General features: G+C 54.4%; 4 protein-coding genes across 4 annotated transcripts; 1 reads left to right on the top strand and 3 right to left on the bottom strand.

Annotated features, from left to right (window-relative positions):
• Nucleotides 1-3,278: 3,278 nt before the first annotated feature.
• On the bottom strand, nucleotides 3,279-5,239 carry EV422DRAFT_506418 (uncharacterized protein; the record flags this gene model as incomplete). The annotated part of the gene is made up of 2 exons (XM_053068560.1): nucleotides 3,279-3,753; nucleotides 3,801-5,239. 2 exons carry the CDS (start codon nucleotides 5,237-5,239, stop codon nucleotides 3,279-3,281), a joined length of 1,914 nt encoding a protein of 637 aa, XP_052925359.1.
• A 1,372-nt stretch (nucleotides 5,240-6,611) lies between these two features.
• On the bottom strand, nucleotides 6,612-8,194 carry EV422DRAFT_58848 (short chain dehydrogenase). The gene is made up of 4 exons (XM_053073497.1): nucleotides 7,978-8,194; nucleotides 7,427-7,912; nucleotides 7,098-7,353; nucleotides 6,612-7,015 (listed from the first exon to the last, which is right to left on the bottom strand). Exons 1-4 carry the CDS (start codon nucleotides 8,060-8,062, stop codon nucleotides 6,892-6,894), a joined length of 951 nt encoding a protein of 316 aa, XP_052925358.1. The 5' UTR covers nucleotides 8,063-8,194; the 3' UTR covers nucleotides 6,612-6,891.
• Nucleotides 8,195-8,930: 736 nt separating this feature from the next.
• Nucleotides 8,931-10,637, bottom strand: EV422DRAFT_567563 (beta-lactamase-like protein; the record flags this gene model as incomplete). The annotated part of the gene is made up of 6 exons (XM_053072550.1): nucleotides 8,931-9,083; nucleotides 9,146-9,193; nucleotides 9,266-9,367; nucleotides 9,444-9,988; nucleotides 10,055-10,177; nucleotides 10,241-10,637. The coding sequence occupies 6 exons, from the start codon at nucleotides 10,635-10,637 to the stop codon at nucleotides 8,931-8,933; spliced, it is 1,368 nt and encodes a 455-aa protein (XP_052925357.1).
• Nucleotides 10,638-12,360: 1,723 nt separating this feature from the next.
• Nucleotides 12,361-16,666, top strand: EV422DRAFT_573873 (armadillo-type protein; the record flags this gene model as incomplete). The annotated part of the gene is made up of 10 exons (XM_053073178.1): nucleotides 12,361-12,451; nucleotides 12,566-12,668; nucleotides 12,734-13,179; nucleotides 13,242-13,406; nucleotides 13,465-13,560; nucleotides 13,623-15,231; nucleotides 15,300-15,457; nucleotides 15,528-16,103; nucleotides 16,171-16,312; nucleotides 16,371-16,666. Exons 1-10 carry the CDS (start codon nucleotides 12,434-12,436, stop codon nucleotides 16,664-16,666), a joined length of 3,609 nt encoding a protein of 1,202 aa, XP_052925356.1. The 5' UTR covers nucleotides 12,361-12,433.
• Nucleotides 16,667-17,572: the final 906 nt, after the last annotated feature.

Below are 17,572 nucleotides of genomic sequence, written 5' to 3'. Positions count from 1 at the left end.
TCGTCGACGGCCGATGTTTCGGTGTCGTAGGATTTCTGCGAAGGGGTGATCATCGATGCTCTGTGTGTATTTTGGGATCCGGGCGGTGTACAGGCGTAGGACGTCCACATGGAATACGGGGTGCTGGCGCATCGTCGGGGGAAGTTGGAGTTTGAAGGTGAGGGGCTGTTCGCCGGGGTGGAGCACGGGGAAAGGACCAAGCCATGCAGGAAGGATCTTGAGGGCCGCGGATGGCAGGTCCTTGTATTCGGGGATGTTGATCGCGCTGCGGTGAACGAGAACGTGGGCGCCTTGTCGGATGCGAGGGTCGGCCGGGGCTCGTTTCATGTCGGCGTAGCGGGCAAAGCGGTCCTGGGCGTTCTGGATGCGGATCTTGGCCAATCGTGCGACGTCCGCAAGGCGGTTCGCCCAAGCGGGACCGGGGTGTTCTTGTGGCGTCTGGGCCTGGAGCGTGTGCGGCTTCAGGGGGCTGTACCCCAGATCGGCCTCAAATGGGGTCATCCCGGTAGATTGGTTCTTTGCGTTGTTGTAGGCGAATTCGATGGCCGAGAGGTAGCGCGACCAGTTGCGTCCGGAGAGATCGGGGATGCAAGCGAGCATTTGTTTGATGGTTCCGATGGCTCGTTCCGTCTGTCCATCCGTTTGTTGGTGAGCGGTGGTGGCGATCGCGGTGCGGAAGCCCAAGTAGTCCGAAACGTTGAGCCAGAATTCCGAAGTGAAGCGGGAATCGCGGTCCGTGACGAGAGTCCTGGGGATGCCATGCAATCGGATGATGTTGTCGACGAAGAGTTGCGCAGTTTGGGCGGCTGTGATGTCGCGACGGCACGGGGCTATGTGTACGCGTTTCGTGAGACGGTCGACCACAACCATGACCGCATCGTTGCCGTTGGCGTCGACGGGCATATAGGCGAAGTCTAGGGTGACATCGGACCAACGCATTGTGGGGATCGGTAGCGGCTGCGTCATTCCGGGCTTTTGTCGTCTTGTTTTCGCCCGGAGACAGGAGTCGCAAGTGCTGGTGTATCTCTTCACATCGCGCTCGAGGTTCCGCCAGTAGAACTGTCCACGGAGGCGCTCGTAAGTGTTGAACCACCCGGGGTGGCCGGCGGCTTCTGCAGTGTGCGAGTCGTGGAGTAGTTGGGTGCGTAGGGGGGAGTCGGGGATGTACAGGCGGTTGTCGTAGAAGAGGAGCCCGTTGGAGTAGCGGTGGCGGCGGGTGTGGAGGGTCTGTGCTTGCGTGGGCTTGTCCAGTGCCTTCACGATTTCGATTGCGTAGCTGTCGCTCGTCGTCTGCGCTCGTACGACGTCCTCTAGTTCGTTTGTGTTTGCGAGGGCGACATTCACGTACACAACTCCTCTGCATTTGTGACATCGGGGCGCGTAGTCCGGCCGTCGTGAGAGGATGTCGGCTATGGTGTTGTGGTCGCCGTTGACGTAGCCGATGGTAATCTGATGCTCTTGTAGAAGTTCGACCCATGATGCCTGACGCCGGGACAGGTGCGGTTGGGAGCGAAGCCATGTGAGCGACTTATGGTCGGTGAGGGCTGTGAACTGCCGCCCCCGTACGTATGGGGAGAAACTTTTGACGGCTTCGACCAGCGCGAGGAGTTCGCGCTCGTGTACTCCATAGCGTGTTTGGTATGAAACGAGCTTGCGGGACCAGAAGGCTACGGGGCGGAGGGTCGGCAGAACATCCTCCCATTTCGCCTTTGGGGAGATCGTGGGACTCCCGGGTTTGGGCTGGAGGAGGCAGGCGCCCATTGCGTACCCGGATGCGTCAATGGTGATGAAGAGTTGTGCGGAGGGGTCGTACCACTGGAGGGTGGGGGCGGATGTGACGGCGTCGCGTAGGGTGTCCCATGCCGTTTGTTCCGCGGTCCCCCAGGTGAACGGTCTGTTTTTCGCAAGGAGGTTGGATAGGGGGAGTGCGATCTCGGCGTACTTGGCGATGGATCCCGAGAGGTAGTTCGTGAAACCGAGGAAAGAGCGTACTTCGCCGCGGTCTGTGGGCTGGGGCCAGTCGGTGACAGTGGCGATCTTCGCAGGGTCGAGCTTCAATCCGTCGTCCGATACGACAAAACCGCAGAAAAGGACCGATGCCGTGTAGAATGCGCACTTTTTGAGGTTAATGTGCAACCCGTGAGCCCGGAGCCGGCGAAGAACTTCCTTGAGGATGCGTCGGTGCGTTTCGAGGTCGGAAGCGTAGATGAGGAGATCATCCATGTAGACGATCAACCCTTGGTCGAGCATGTCGGCGAAGATGTGATTCATGAGCTTGTTCCACGTCGCAGGCGCCGAGGTGAGGCCAAATGGCATGACCTTCCACTGGAAATGACCGAACCGGGTTCGGAATGCCGTCTTATGGATGTCCTGCGGTGCAATGGGAATGCCGTAGTATGCGTCCGTGATGTCGAGTGTGGTAAAGTATTTCGCTCCTTGGAGGCGGTCGCGCATCTCTACGAGGTGTGGCACCGGTGTGCGGTCGGGGATCGTCAGTTGGTTGATGGCGCGGTAGTCAATGCAAAATCGGAGGCCGCCGTCTTTCTTCTTAGCGAAAAGCACTGGCGCTCCCCATGGGGAGGAGGACGGCTCGATGTACCCTTTCTTCAGTAGGGTTTGAAGGCGCTCCCGGAGCACGTCGAGTTCCGCGGCCGACATGTGGTATAGCCGCTGGTAGACTGGTTTAGCGCCGTCGCGCAACGGGATAGTGTGCTCGATTACCGGTTTCGGTTTGTCTGGGGGATCCTTCACGGCCGCGATGTGCTCCTGGACGAGGTCGCGGACTTCATTGGGGATGTAGGTGAGGTCCGTTGGTGTGGGCTCCGTGGGTCGTGGGTTTGCGTGGGTTATATGGACTTGGGCAACGTTGTCGGGGTCGAGGGTGGCTGAGCCGGCCGCCACGATTGCTCTGCCTTTCTTGACCAACCGGCGGAGTTGATGGCGGGAAATGGGTGTATCGGAGTCGTAGCCGGAGTCGTGTCCGTCGTCGGCGGGGTGTGCTTTGGGCTTGGTGTGCGGTTTCTTCGGGATGGGGACGCCGGCGACGGCCGCGGTGGGGATAAGATGTTCGTTGCCGCGGATGTCTCTGAGTGCCAGTGAAATCGTTGGGCCGGCGGTGACGAAGGAGGGGCAGTTGGCGACGAACCAGGGCAGGCCGACAATGGCATCGTAGCGTATTGGGGCCACAATCCATGGTAATCTTTCGTCGTAGTCGTTGAGTCGCAGGTCCGCCACAGTGTACTTGGATGATGTGCCCGAAGAGTCGCGGTCGGCGTATTCTAGGGTGATCTTTGTGGGGCGTAGGGTAAAGCCGTGCTTCCGGGCAAACTGGTGTTGAGCACGTAGGTAGTGCAGCCGGTGTCTAGCAGGATTGTGGCGAGGACGCCATTGATAAAGCCGGTGACCGTGAGAGCCGCTTCAGCTATGGCCGGGCCCGTCGTTCGTTGGTGAGCGCGAAGCTCGGCAAGGAAGGTGCGGGGTTTCGGAGGTTCAGGGGTAGGGTCCGTGGGCGGTGGATGTCGTGCCATTAGGTCGGCCACAATGGTTTCAAGTATGTCGGAGGCTTCTGTTTGAAGACATCGTGGGGCGGCACGGGTTGGGTATGCGTTCATGTCTGGGTAGTGCCGTCGGTTGGGGGACCGCGGGCGGATCGTAGGGGGTACAGGGTCTGGGGGTTTCGCTGGTTTGTCCGGTTCTTTCGGGGGTGCCGCAGGTGGGCTCAGAGGGGTTCGGTGGGTACCATCAGGAGGTCGACTTCGGTGGGAGAAGCCTGCAGAGTTCGTCGCACTCGCAGGCCTCACTGAAAATCCCCCTGGGTGGGCTGGGGATCCTCGTCCTGGGGTTCGGTGGCGATAGCGTGGACACGGGCCTTGGGGTACTTAGGGCAGTCGCTTTGCATGTGGCCGGGTTGTCGACAACGGAAGCATGCGCCTTGGTCGCGGAGCCGCTGACGCTCGTCGTTCGTCAGCTTTTTCAGGCGTTTAGTCGCGGGGCCGGTGCCCACAACGTCGACGGCTGCACGCTTGTTCGATGGGGGCCATTGTTTCGCGGGAGGTCTCTTGTCTCGGTTGGTTTCGTCCCGTCGTGCGCTGTCGACTGAGTATACGCTATCGGCCAGCGTGACGAGTTCCGCCAGGGACATCGTGAGGCTAGAGGGGTTGGCGGCGAGCAACCGTTGGATGCCGGGACGGAGGCCCTTGCGGAAGGCGCAGCAGGCCTGCTTATCCGTCATCTCCGGGATTTCGAGGAGGAGTGCCGAGAACCTTTGGTAGTATTCGTCGACCGAGCCGGTCTGGGTGAGGCGTTCGAGGGCCAGGAGCGCGTGTTCTTCCGCGTTGGGTGGGATGAAGCGGTTGCGGAGCCCGTCTTTGAACGCTTCCCACGTAAGGATGGTGGATTCTGCTTGTTCGTACCATCGCTCGGCGGTATCCTTGAGTTTAGAGGCGGCCAGCGAGATCTTCATGATATCCGGGACTGCCGGGGTGGCGGCGAAGTATCGGTCGAGGCGGGTCAGGAACTCGTTTGCGGATTTGGTCGACCGAGACATGCCGTCGAACGTAGCGAGGCCTTCGCGGAGAGACTTGGCGATTGGGCCCTCGGCGACGAAGCTGGTTGTATCACTGCGTTCTTGTAGCTCCGGCGGGGTTACCGGGGAGGGGAGATGGGATTGGGCGGGCGAGGCCAATGTGCGGTTTACGGGGCGGACGTTGCTGAAGGTGAAGGGAGGGCGGGGTGTGGGTTTCTGTTGGCCCTGTTCGATCTGCTGAGTAAGGAGACGTTCAAGGCGCTTGGTGTTGTCGTGAGATTCTTTCAGGAGGCGGTGAAGGCTGGCCTGACGGGCGAGGAGCTCGGCTTTGTCTGCAGCGGCCTGCTCGCGGGTTTCGTTAACGACCTCGGCGAAGCTTGACTCCATCTTGGCCATGAGTTGGAGGAGGCCTTGGGGGCTAAGCTCGTCGTCGTCGCCGCTGTCGTCTCCCTGCTCGTCTTGGTCCTGGTCTAGTTCGTCGGCGTGGGTCAGGGCGTGGGAACCTTGGCCGGCGTAGTGGTCGTCTGGGCCTTCTCCCTCGTCGTTGTCGCGGTTGTCCTCGTCGTTGTCACGGTTGTCGGCCCGAGCGCTGACTGGGGAGGCGGGAGGCTCGTCCTCGTTGTGGACAGGGCGGGTGTCGTCGGCGGAGCTCGGATTTTCAGACTCCGCTTGTTGCTGCGCTTTGGTCTTGGTCATCTTCGTGCGTTTGGTCATGGTGTTGGGCGGGAACTTTCCGATGGGCTCTCAACAGTCAAGGGAGGCTGCGTTGGCGGGGTCGTCGTCGTCGTTCTGTTTTCGAAGAAGGGTGGTGCTACCATGTAACAGAGTAGACTCTATTGTTGATAAAGTACAAGAAGAACGACTTCAGAGGAAGTGCGTTTTTAAGGAAGGAAGAAAAGATGAAGTTCGCAGTCACGTGCAGCGTCCCGTGACCTGGATCCTTCACAAGTTCCCTGACAGTTCCCTGACAGCTTCCCGCCGGGCCCCCACTCACACCGGGTCCCTTCGATGCTTTGCGGGCTGTCGTGCACCCCGAGGCTACGACGGGAAACGCTGGCATTGTCATGCGACTCGGTGAGTAGGGCTATGACAGAGCAAGACATTACCCGGACGTTCATCCTCTTCGTCTGCAACAGTTGAAAATCACTGGAACAAATACCGTCGTATAACAAAAATGGCGTTGCTCCCACCCAAGATTATTCATGGCTTCATCAGTGATATTAATGCACATACTGACGAGATGGTACAACATGTGCACGCTTAGGCAATCCTCCAATCTATCGAAGGCTTGCCGCCCGCTTATGACACCCTGAACATTCAGAGCGGACCCGTAAATGTTACGGTTCCCCTCAATGACTATACCTTTGGCGGAATCCTCCAAGTTGCCTTCAGAAACGAAGCGCAACAGCACCGAGAGGTCCGGGATGCCATTCGCAGCATCGTTCCTTCGGGCTCAAGCCACTTCACGCTACCCAACTCGAAAGTAGACTTTGAGGACGAGCTCGTTTTGATCAAACAGTCGCAGTCCATGAAGACAATCAGGAGTTTGTTAAAAATCTTCTCGAGGAGGGAAAGCAGATTCTGAGAAAGGGCCGCAGGATGAACGTCGAGGTGCGAGTAGAGGTAAGATAGTGTAATATATTGATACACTCCGCAGAGGCTTCGCGACGGCACTGTGCAAAAAGACGGGCGAAATTCTCGGCGAGAGTAACATAATGACAAGTCTGTGACCTCGTCTTAACCAAGGGAAAGCCGGGTGCCCTACTGATTTAGTGTATTTCACACTCACAGGCTCCTTGGGGATCATTCGCGCAGGAACAGATACCACTGCCTCTCTTCTGATGTTCGCTTTGCATGGGCTCGGTAAAGAAGAAAACTCCCATGCTCTCCGAAAGCTGGTGAATGAGATTGAAAGCGTTTGCCAGGAAGGCAATGTGACGCCTGAGCAATTGTCTCAGATGGACTGACTACCTTCAAGCTGTGATCAAAGCAGATTGCCAAATCGATGCGATCTCTAGTTCCCCGAACTCTAAACCGAACTTTTAATGTCGAAGCTACTCAGCCTAATCTGAAGACATCTCTGGGGATCACGTTGAACGCGGATCTGGTCTACATCAAATTTACCCCGCGCGGTCGAGGCTGATTGAAGAGCGAGAGGATCGAGCCTTGAAGGAAGAGGGTTCCGGCGTTAATTGCAATGGCGTACAGAGCGAAGTGAGGTTCCTATTGTACAAACTATGTGTAGATGTCCGAGATCACCATTACTACCAAATCAGCCCAAAGAACCAACGCAAGGAATCTATCGTAACCAACGGGGAGTGCTCGCTTCGCTCGCTGTCAGATCTCGTTTTCTCAACTGAAGGATCTCAGAAGAGGCCCTTGTCAGTCAAAATCTTCTCCGAGAGGTTCCAGAGGTTATCGGCCCTCTCCTGGTCCTTTGCAAGCGCTGTCGGCTCCCCAATCTTCGCGATAGGCCACAAGTATTGCGCACTATAGGACGGGAAAGTCAGTACGATGCTTGGGAGGGTCGCTTGTCGGTGATTTCTGATCAACCAATGAATGTTGGACTTACCGAACATTATTTGTCTCGATCTCGGTGCTGCCAGCCGCATAGATCTGCGTCAGGGCGCCCTTGTACGGAGTCAGCAGGAACAGTGCTCCGATGCCATCGAAAAGAGTTCCGACAAGCTTGCCGTAGGACGCCGCAGGTCCACGCGATAGCTCAGTTGCGATGACTCCTGGATGAACGGCGTTCACGAATATTTTTTCGCCCTCGAGCTTCTGCGCTAACTTCCTGGTAAACAAAACATTTGCGAGCTTCGATTGCGCTATTAAAAGGATTTGAAGATATTAGCCATGCGCCCGTTCAGCTCTTTCCCCTGCCCAAGGGCTCTCTCCCACCATAGCGAGCCCAGGTGCTTCCCCAGTCCTTGTTCACTTGCTCCAGACTTTCGTAGCGCATATCCTTAGAGGCCATCTCATGGGCACGGGAAGCAACGTTCACAATGCGCACCGAGGAGCCAGGTTGTTTCGACGTGGCGAGGAGCGTAGGCAGGAGGGCGTGAGTGAAAAGGAAATGAGCGAGGTGGTTCGTCTGAAACTGAATCTCGACCCCATCAGCCGAAAGCTCAAAGGGCGGCGCCATAATGCCCGCATTGTTGACAAGGATATCCAGACGGGATTCCTTCCTGAGATAGTCCTCCGCTGCTTGCTTCACGGACTTCAGGTGCAGCAGGTCGAGTGGGAGCCACTCGACCTGCGCTTTGGGATGCGCGTGTTTGATCTTCTCGATAGCTGCTTTCGCACGACTTTCGGTACGTGCGGCTATGTAAACTTTCGCATTGTGTCCAGCTAAATGCAGGGCCGTTTCGTAACCGATACCAGTGTCTGCGTGAATGTATGGGTATCAGCTTAAACTTGAAAGAAACCGTTGATAACGACGAACCACTTACTTCCGCCAGTGACAATAGCGACCTTGCCCGACAGGTCGGGGAGTTGAGTTGCGTCCCACTGCTTTTCGAAGAAACCGAAGACCATGTTGAAGAATGAAAGTGAGTTTTTTTTCCACCACCAGTGTCGCTGGCTCCTTTATGTTCAAAGTCCCCAGGGAATTTTATGGCGCAAGTCGGGGCGCAAGTCTCGATTCCCGGGGGTTACGCGCCATGTGAGAACGCCAATCCAGCCAGTGTCGCACACAACGTACAGTAGTAACTTGAAATGACAGATACGTGTTACGTATTACGTGGCAGCCGCGGAGGCGGACGTCAAGTCGCGGACGGAAGCGGGGGCAGTGGCATTTTCTGAAATCTCGGTACGACATTATTTGCTCACGGTAAAAACGACGCCATTGCCGCAGATCAGCACATGTTTCAGAGGTTTCAAACCTTCAGTGAAGATGTGGAACAACTCCCAGTGGTGGCAACCATTGAAGGGATTGCGTCTTTGTAAATGCTATACGACACCTTTTGCAAGTGAAGGGCACTTGGTAGATTCTCTCAAACCTGCATCTGGTGGCACCGGCACTCCTTGACATGGACACTTTATCATCATACATTTACATCGTCATCTGAAGCCCTAGTCTATACCACCATAGCAACAGTCATAGCCCCTCTCAACCGGCTCCACAAACGCAAGTTCTGGATTTATAAAGGAGTGAAGGGAGAATAATGGGAAGGAGTCGGACACTGATGGGACGCTAGGGCTGGGGGACTGACAATAGCATGTGGGAGGTAGCGTGTTTAAACCTCAATTCATCTCAGGCACTTGACTCCCTCCGCAACATATCCGTTTTTCAAATGCCCAGCGTTGCAGTGCGTAATTGAGTGCTCCAAGAAGAACGTATATACGAACAGAAAATGTCCATGGCTTTGGAGCCCCAGCCTGGGATGCCAAAACCTGACCGGAATCAAAGAGAAGCAGGAGGGGGCACGCTGTCTGTCGAGTCTTGGAGAAACGATCGAAAGGTTTCGAAATCTATGGGTCTCAGAAGCCCATCCTGCTTCTCCCGTTGCACGGTGGTTTGTTCCCCGCCATAATCATGGCCCGGGAAGATGACAACCTATGGGGAGATGTGATGAGATGGACGAGCACAATTTCTATGTTGGTAATTGCCCTTATTACCTCGTCCGGGAGAGCTGCGAGTTTCACTTGTAAGGAGTCGTAGAGATCCTGCATGACAGCATAACAGAAGTGGGTTAAACCCTACGCTTTGCCCGCACATTCTGGGGATGAGATTCTCACCTTTACGCTCGAATCTGGGAAATCCACTCGGCCACAAGATCCTATGAAAAGGGTGTCCCCGGACAACAACCGCACGCCGTTGATCAAGATACATTGAGAGCCCTAGGAGGAGGTAGGAAGGATTGTCATGTCAGCGAGCGACCACTTTGTCGCGGCGCGAAAGACTCCTTCTTCGTACCGGTGAATGTCCTGGCGTGTGTATGAATTGCAGGATAGTGCTCCTCCCCACTGTCGTACTCCCGCCAGTATTACTTTCTCCGTTCAACGACATCGGTAGCACCAATGTCTCGTTATCCGCGGTCGTCCTTAGCCGATCCATTTTCGAAGCCATATCCGGGTTCGCTTTTATGATGCCTGGAACGTCCCCAGGGCTCACGAAGGCCTGGATGTTCGGAAGCTTCTTCAAAAGCTTCTGCAAGCCATCAACCCGGATGCCTGGAAGGTCGAATGGCGGCGGTGGTATCCCGCCTACATGGTCGACATGATAATGCGTTGCGATCGCGCCGACGATCTTCATCTTATGCTTCTCCGCGTAGCTAATAACGCCGTTGATATCCCAACATGCGTCCACGACTAAACATTCCCCGGAGGCGATGTTCTCAATGAAGTAGATGAAGTTCCGCATCTGCTTCGCGTACGCAAAGATGACATTTTGGATCGGCGCCATGAACTGTTTGCCACAAATGTCCCCTCTACTCGGCGATATTTGATGTAGACGGAATCCTAGAAGCAAGGAATGTTTAGGGCGGAGGTCCGCAGAAACAACTGAACTGCTCCGTTGATCCGAACCTAGCTCTTCGTCCTCCATTAGCCTACGCGTGCGCTTGATCCTCCGCACAATCTGCTCGATGCGAGCTCGAAGAAGCCGGCTTTTATCTTTATCTTGATCTTCTTTCCCTGCCCCCAACTGCCCTTCAGAACGTGTTGATTGAGTGACAGATCACAGAGATGTATCACACAAACGACAAACAGCACCCACGTATTCGATCGCTCGCTCGTAAGCCACTAATGCTTGTTCGTATCTCCTGAGGCCCGTTAAAGCTTCCCCTTGTCTGAAGAAAGGCTTGTACCAGCCAGCCATGTCGGCCGCCAATGCATCTTTCAGGCTCTCCTCATACTTCTGCAGTCCCAGATAAGCAGCCGATCGATTACAGTGCAAGGTGCACTTTAGCTGTGCAGGGTTTTGCCAACTCCCGGCGCCAGACCCTGGCGGCGGACTTGGAGGTTTGGAGGACGTTGAGAAATATCCAATTGCCTTAGTATACTCTTGAACCGCCGTTCCGTATTCCTGCTTCCCATGTGCCTCGTTTCCTTTTGCTTTCGCTTTCTCGATATTCGGAAGGTCCTTTGGATTGTAGGAAACTTGAGACATGACGGCGATATGCCTCTTACGCACAGAAGTTCGAACTGCTCGTTTGGGGCCGGAGCCGATGACCGTATGGGGCACACAAAGATATTGTCTGCAGTTGCACGTTCGGTTCAATTCCTGTGGGAGATCAAGGGGGACACTTGAAGTTGGCAGCTCTGGCAGGCTCTGGCCTCTCTGGGAGTCTCTGGCCTTCTCAACGGAAACCACCGACGAGCCCATACCCCCCACATTCATGGCCTACAGTCAGGTAGGAGAAAACTGATTGAACTCAAGGACCGTTTCACAAGGCAGAGGCGTGTGTCACTGCCAGCTATTAGCTCGCTGCGAGATGGCTGCGAGAGCTGGCGGCGACGGTGAGATGGTGAGTTTGGAATGCCAAGAAACCTTGACAACAACAACAGCTATGGGCAGATCTCTCACTCCACAGACGAGGGCTGCCATAGTGGCGCTGCACAGGGCAGGCAAAGAGGGAGATTGCCACTCAAGAGCAAGCTCATTTCAGCACAGTGAGAAACACATCAACTGGGTCAGCCACACCGAAAACTATCAATCCAAGAAGCCAACGGGAAGGAAGACCTGCTAAGTATCGCCCTTCTGAACCTTGGAGGACTCTCAGATTACGGTCAACCTGTCATATCCCCAAGCTTTCAGCCTTCCACCGCTCTTTCTTTGATTACCACGGACAAACAGTATTAAGCTACAAGACGACACCAGGGGGCCTTATAGATGTGTGCGACTGACATGGCGTGGCATCTGCAGAAGACAGTGCGTGGCCTCTGCGGCAATGGCGTGGTTCTTTCCGTTGCCTACTGCTGCCCTTTTCCATCATGGGAGCAGAAGGACTGAGTTTTTTGCAGTGTTGCAGAACCCAAGAGCCTGGATTCCTGATATGCAGGTCGTCCCTGATCTTCTGCGTTGCCCGTGTCCCCCGTATTTGTCAACTTGAGACAAGCAATGTGAGGGGTACCAGTGCCCATCTTTTGTTGTGTGATCCTGCACTCCAAACAATATGCCTTGGTGAAAGATTCCATGTTGATTGCTAGGTTGGACCCCAGCAGGCAAGACGCAAGAGGCACGATCCATCCTGGTGCACAGGCCGGAGCAAGCCACAAAGTATCTGTGAGCGTCCTCCATTATGTGAGAGCAGGTGGATGCTGCATTGACAACTTCCGCTTGTGTGAGATGTGCACACCGCCTTGAACGGAGAGTTGAGATTGCCACAGTCCGTGCTCCCATGTGCCGATTGTTGACACCGCATTTCGACCAGGCGCTGTCAATTTGAACTCGAGGTCTGCCATGTTCTCCAAACGGCGTTCCTTTGTGCGTGAGTGGAAATCCAAAAGAATAGTGTGACCGTCGCACTCCAGCATTCATCTCGCAGGATCTCCGTTGAAGGTAGGTACTATGTATTTTCCTTTCGATTCCGGCCGGGGAGTGTTGGGGAGGCGTTTCGAGAGGACATGTTGAAATCCCGAGGAATATGTTCTGTCGGAGTGCTCGACGATGCGCTGAGATCTGTTCGACCGACAGAGAAGATCGCCGGACGAGAGAGAAGGGGCAGGGAGTGGGGAGCCGATCCCGGCGTAAGCGTGGGAAAATCCCGTGGAATCGGCGTGGGAAAAGGTGTGATATCCCTGCTTTGTGAGGACGGAGACTCGGGAGACTCGCGGAGACTCGCTGTGCGGACGCGTTCGATAGGTTCGATTTGTACTGTATATGTAAGTTGGTTCCTTCTGTGAGTTGCCCCGTCCACAAACGTCGTGTGGGAACTTGCTCAGTAAAACGCAAATTAATGCCCAATGCAAGCAGACCAAGAGGTGAGTAGAATCTCCTGACACAGGGCTCCTGCGAAGGAGGTTACTGTGTGTTTGCTATATTTCTCGCGATCTCTTCTATGCCCGTGTAATGTGTAGCTCACCGTACTGTGTCAGCAACGAACCAAGCCTTCCGGGCAAGAGGACGGCGAAACAGTGCACTTGGAACATAGAAGAGAGCTTAGGAAGGCGAACCTGGAAGCTTATGTTCAGCGTCCAGGTATGGCCGCCAATCTCGAAACGCTGAAGAGCCGGGAAACCCGGGCTCAAGTAACTCCATTACAGACCTTTCAACGAAGCCAAACCTTGATGGCTCCATCAAGAAGAATACTTCCTTTGTTCGCAAACTGAAGACGCTCACCCACGATCAAGTCGCCTCTCTATCCAAGGAGCTTGTTTCTTTGAAACTAGAAAAATATGTGTCAGAGATAGTGGCGGCCATATCGGAAGCAAAGTTCAAAACATCTAGCGACATATGGGCAGCAGTGGAGATATGCTCGCTTCTTCATCAACGATTTGCGAATTTCGGAGGGGAGCTTGTGCAGGCACTGTGTAAGCAGCTTGGTCCCCCGCCATTGACTCATGGCATGAGTCCGGAGCAAAAGGAGAAGGAAGAAGTGGCCAGGATCGGGAGGCAGAAAAGTAGCTTGAGATTGTTGGCGGATCTGTATACCGTGGGCATCATCAGAGATGGCAAAGGCTGCCCATTCCCGCAAGTCCTGAAAGACATGGTAAGCACGTCACCCTTGAGGATCATCCAGTCCGGTGGTGCTGATGGCATGTTCGTCCATAGTTTCTTGCGGACAAAGATCAGCATGTCAATTTGCCGATCGCGGTTGTCTTCGCAAAGTACCATGGCCAAAACATTCTCGGTACAGAAGGCTCCCCAACCGGGCTCGATGCAGTATCTGATGCTAACGGCACTGAAGAAGTGAAAGACATTGCCGTGACCTGCCAGGTGCGTACAAGGTGAGACGGGCGAACTACTGAGCCGGCGCTGACGTATCACCTTCCAGGAACCTTTAGTTCCGGCTGAAGTCCAATCAGCATGCCGAGAGGTCTTCATCGAGTACTACAACAGTCTTGTTAGGCATCTCGTACATGAACATAAGGTCTGTCACCTGCTTCTGTGCACATGTGAGTCTAAATTCTAACAGCGATCATACGTTTACAGCGCGTCCGTAACATCGAGAAATCGAATCACGAGCATTACATTGCGAGAGGCGAGATTAACGAAGACCGACAGGAACGCTATCAGAAGAACCTTCGCGCATACGAGAAACTCCTCGGCGGGACAAAGGTTCTCTCAGAGACATTGGGGCAGGCCATGCCACCACTTCCGGAGGATGAAAGCATCACGCGAATGGGCATCGGCATTACGGACAGCACAGGGGAAAAAGACGACCAGGATACACTGAGCGGGCCCTGGGAAGATGACGACTCGAAAGCATTCTACGAGAACCTGATTGATCTGCGGAACCATGTTCCCGCCATATTTTTGGGAGAAAAAAAGCCGGCGATTCGGAGTGAGCCTTCTCTGAATGAAGAAGCCCAAGACACAGCAGATCCTATCGGAAGCCCGGATGATGCACATCAAAGCCAGGCAGACGATGGTCAGACAGCGGATATCAGTTCCGAGGATGAGGACGGCAAAGCCACATCTCCGATTTCGCCAGAGGAGGACGACGACGCGAAAGTAGATGAAGAAGAAGCAGACCTTGATGGCGACGATGAGACGAAAGAAAAGGATGCCAAACCTGTGTCCGGTGCTAGCAACGCAGCTTTGGAATCTGTCATCAATCGTCTACCGACAGCTCTGAATCGGGACACGATCGATCAGATTGCTATCGATTTTGCATTCCTCAACTCCAAGGGTGCCAGGAAGAAGCTGACCAGGGTCCTGTTGACCGTTCCGCGGCAACGCATGGAGCTTTTACCGTACTATTCTAGACTCATCGCCACAGTGTCAGCGTACATTCCGGAGATTGGCGCTGCAGTCGTTGAGCAGTTGGAAAAAACGTTCCATGGCCAACAGAAAAGAAAGGAGCAAGTCTTCATCGAAGAGAAGACTAAAATCATTCGATATCTCGCCGAGTTGACCAAGTTTCGGGTCACACCACAGCATGTCATCTTCCACTGCATCAAAGTGCTGCTGGACAACTTCAAACACCACAACATCGAGCTCCTCTGTGTTCTATTAGAGTCATGTGGACGCTTTCTCTTCAAGTCACCGGAGACACACCTTCGAACGTCGAACTACTTGGACATCTTGATGCGCAAGAAAAACGTGGAGCATGTTGATAGTCGACAAACCTTCATGATCGAGAACGCTTATTATCAGTGCAATCCTCCCGACAAGCCGGCAACAGAGGCCAAAGCTCGTCCACCGATGGAGCTCTATGTTCGCAAGCTGATCTATTCGGATATGTCGAAGAAAACCGTCGACAAAGTGCTGAAGCAATTGCGAAAACTGAATTGGGCTGATCCGATCATCTCGAAGATGCTCACCAACATCTTCTGCAAGATCTGGAAAGTCAAGTACTCGCAATTGCATATGATGGCATACATGGCGTCAGAGCTCTCACGATACTATCCGGATTTCGGTGTGAGCATCGTGGATAGTACCTTGGAGGAAATCCGGGTGGGACTGGAGCAAAACATCTTCAAGCATAATCAGCGGCGCATATCAATTGCGAAATACTTGGGCGAGTTATACAACTACCGAATGATCGACAGCGCTTTGGTCTTCCAGACCCTGTTCCACATAGTGTCGTATGGCCATGGTGAGTGTAGACCTTCGTAGATAACATTAAGCGCATGGCAGATGCGCTGACAACATTCGGCCTTCCAGAGAATAACATGCCACAGTACGGCGTAGGTAACGTTCTGGATGCACCGCATGATTTCTTCCGGGTGCGCTTAAGTTGCATCATTCTGGATGCCTGTGGTCAATGCTTCGATCGCGGAATGTCTGCAAAGCGGTTGGATTTATTCTTGGTGTACTTGCAGGTTGGTGTAGCTGTGCAATCGAAGGGCCTACTGGTACTTGGGCACCGACATTGACTGGTCAATTCTGTAGATGTACATCCACACCAAGCTGGCGCTGCCGATGGACATCGAGTTCGTCATTTCCGAGACATATGAACTCCTACGCCCAAAAATGAGAATCCCGCAGACATACGAAGAAGCGGTTGCCGAATACAGCAAATTGGCGACAGAGCAAATGCAAGCCATAAATAATGGTGCGAACGGGGGTGCTGCGGGTGATGAATCCGACGACGACGATGAAGATGACGGCGGGAAGGAACAAGGGTCAACGCGTCGAGGCGGTCGGGACAGTGACGAAGAGCAGGAAGACGTTGATAAGGCCGTGGATGATGTCGTTATTGAAGAAATTGGAGAAACTGAGGAGGAGGAGGCTTTCGGGAATGAACAGAATCTGGTAGATCAGGAGTTTGAGCAGGAGTTTGAGCGCGAATTCAGCAGAATGATGCAGGAAAGCATGGAAACACGACGGCGCGATGGCAAATCGGCGTTCGATGCGCCTGTGCCTGTGCGCATGAAGACCGCGGCGAATGCTTCTGAGAGCAATGAGGCCATTGGGGGAGATCAAGTGGCTTTCACTCTTCTGACTAGGCGTGGGAATAAACAACAGGTTTGTGAAACATACCCCTCACATCCGTTCTGGGTTAGGGTTAAGTGTTAACTGACTTTCTTTCCAGGCGAAGACAATGGCACTGCCCGCGGACAGCTCGTTTGTGATCAGCACCCGTAACAAACAAGAAGCGGAGCAAGAAGAAAAGCAACACTTGAAGCGCCTGGTTCTGAACTACGAGGAACGCGAGCGTGAAGCTGCTCGTAAAGGTGAGGACCCGTTGTTCGTTCCTGTGGGTTCCCCATCGCAACTCCAATCTAAAACGAGCGCGTCCCCCGCAGCTGCGATGTTGGAAGAAAGCGCCGTGTGGAACGGGTCAAGGCCAACAGTCATCCTTAGTACCAGCTCGCACACCGGAGGCATATACGGTCGGGGCGGTGTCAGAGGCCGCGGCTACCAAGCCGCTCGTGCAACCCGACCAGCTCGAACAACCGGCCCAGCTCGAACAATTGGCCCAGCTCGAACAACAGGACCAACTCGAACAACAGGGGATGGTCGTGGACGGGGCCCAGACGCCGGCGCGTCCGGAACAAGCAGCAGATTTGCCAAATGACCAGATGTGAGGACGCACGCTTTTTTCTCTCGTGTCGGAAGCACGCCCTCATAGGATATTACTCTTCGAAGCGAGGCACAGTGGTCTCCACTATAGCACATCATGACGCGAGACACGCCGTTCAAACGGTAGCAACGAAGACCGGGCGACTGTCCCTCATGTGGCCAAGGGAGCTTTGCTGCAACGACCGGATATGCGTGAGATGGAGAGCACACATTCTCTCTGTCGACATCCTGGCGCCACGACCATTTACTGGGGACTCCTGGTCGGTCTCCCCAAGGAGAACACGTATGGTTGGATGAAGTTCGTGCCCACCAATTGCTACGGCGGCAATGTAGAGGCTTCACAATCTGCAAGATGGAAACGAGCGGAACCTCGCCAACACATCAATTTGGGCCATAAACCGAGCGCGATCGCCACAACCCTTCTGCGATAATGGAAAAAGCAACTTTCACTATCGAACCCCATAAGTCTCGAGTGTCAATCTCGAGAAGCGCATGTGCTGATTATGATTTAGAGAGTAAAACAGGGTCTATGTGCAATTCTACATACATACATGTTCACTCAATACACCCGCATCCATTCACTTTTCTGAAGGTAGATAAATCTACGACAAATCATCTTCAAGATTGGCCATCAGTCGGCGTATTCGCTAAGGCGGGATCGGGAATTCCTTGGTGGCGGCCATATGGGGGATGTTCTGTTAGGGGAGAGGACAGCTCGCTGTGTACTGGTGGAGGCATGTAGGGCATGTATGGCCTTTGCCCTCTGTTGCCCGCGGTCGGAGCCATCGGTGTGGGTTGAGACCCGCGTCGGTCATAGGTGGCGTATTCGGGTGGGTGGTCCAGGCCATCCGCGGGAGACACGGCAGCGTATGCAGCCTGTGCGTGTTCCCACTGTGGGTCCGGTGTAGGAG

Source organism: Fimicolochytrium jonesii (assembly GCF_025526975.1).
Source record: "Fimicolochytrium jonesii strain JEL569 chromosome Unknown EV422scaffold_12, whole genome shotgun sequence".
Classification (NCBI taxonomy): Eukaryota; Fungi; Chytridiomycota; class Chytridiomycetes; order Spizellomycetales; family Powellomycetaceae; genus Fimicolochytrium; species Fimicolochytrium jonesii.
This window is presented reverse-complemented; position numbering and strand designations above follow the sequence as displayed.

Excerpts from the sequence above, each read along its gene's own strand:
- EV422DRAFT_58848 (XM_053073497.1), bottom strand. The coding sequence starts at position 8,062 with ATGGTCTTCGGTTTCTTCGAAAAGCAGTGGGACGCAACTCAACTCCCC. Across the intron at positions 7,913-7,977 it reads CGCTATTGTCACTGGCGGAA|ACACTGGTATCGGTTACGAA; the intron begins GTAAGTGGTTCG and ends ACATTCACGCAG. Across the intron at positions 7,354-7,426 it reads AAGCACCTGGGCTCGCTATG|CGCAATCGAAGCTCGCAAAT; the intron begins GTGGGAGAGAGC and ends TCCTTTTAATAG.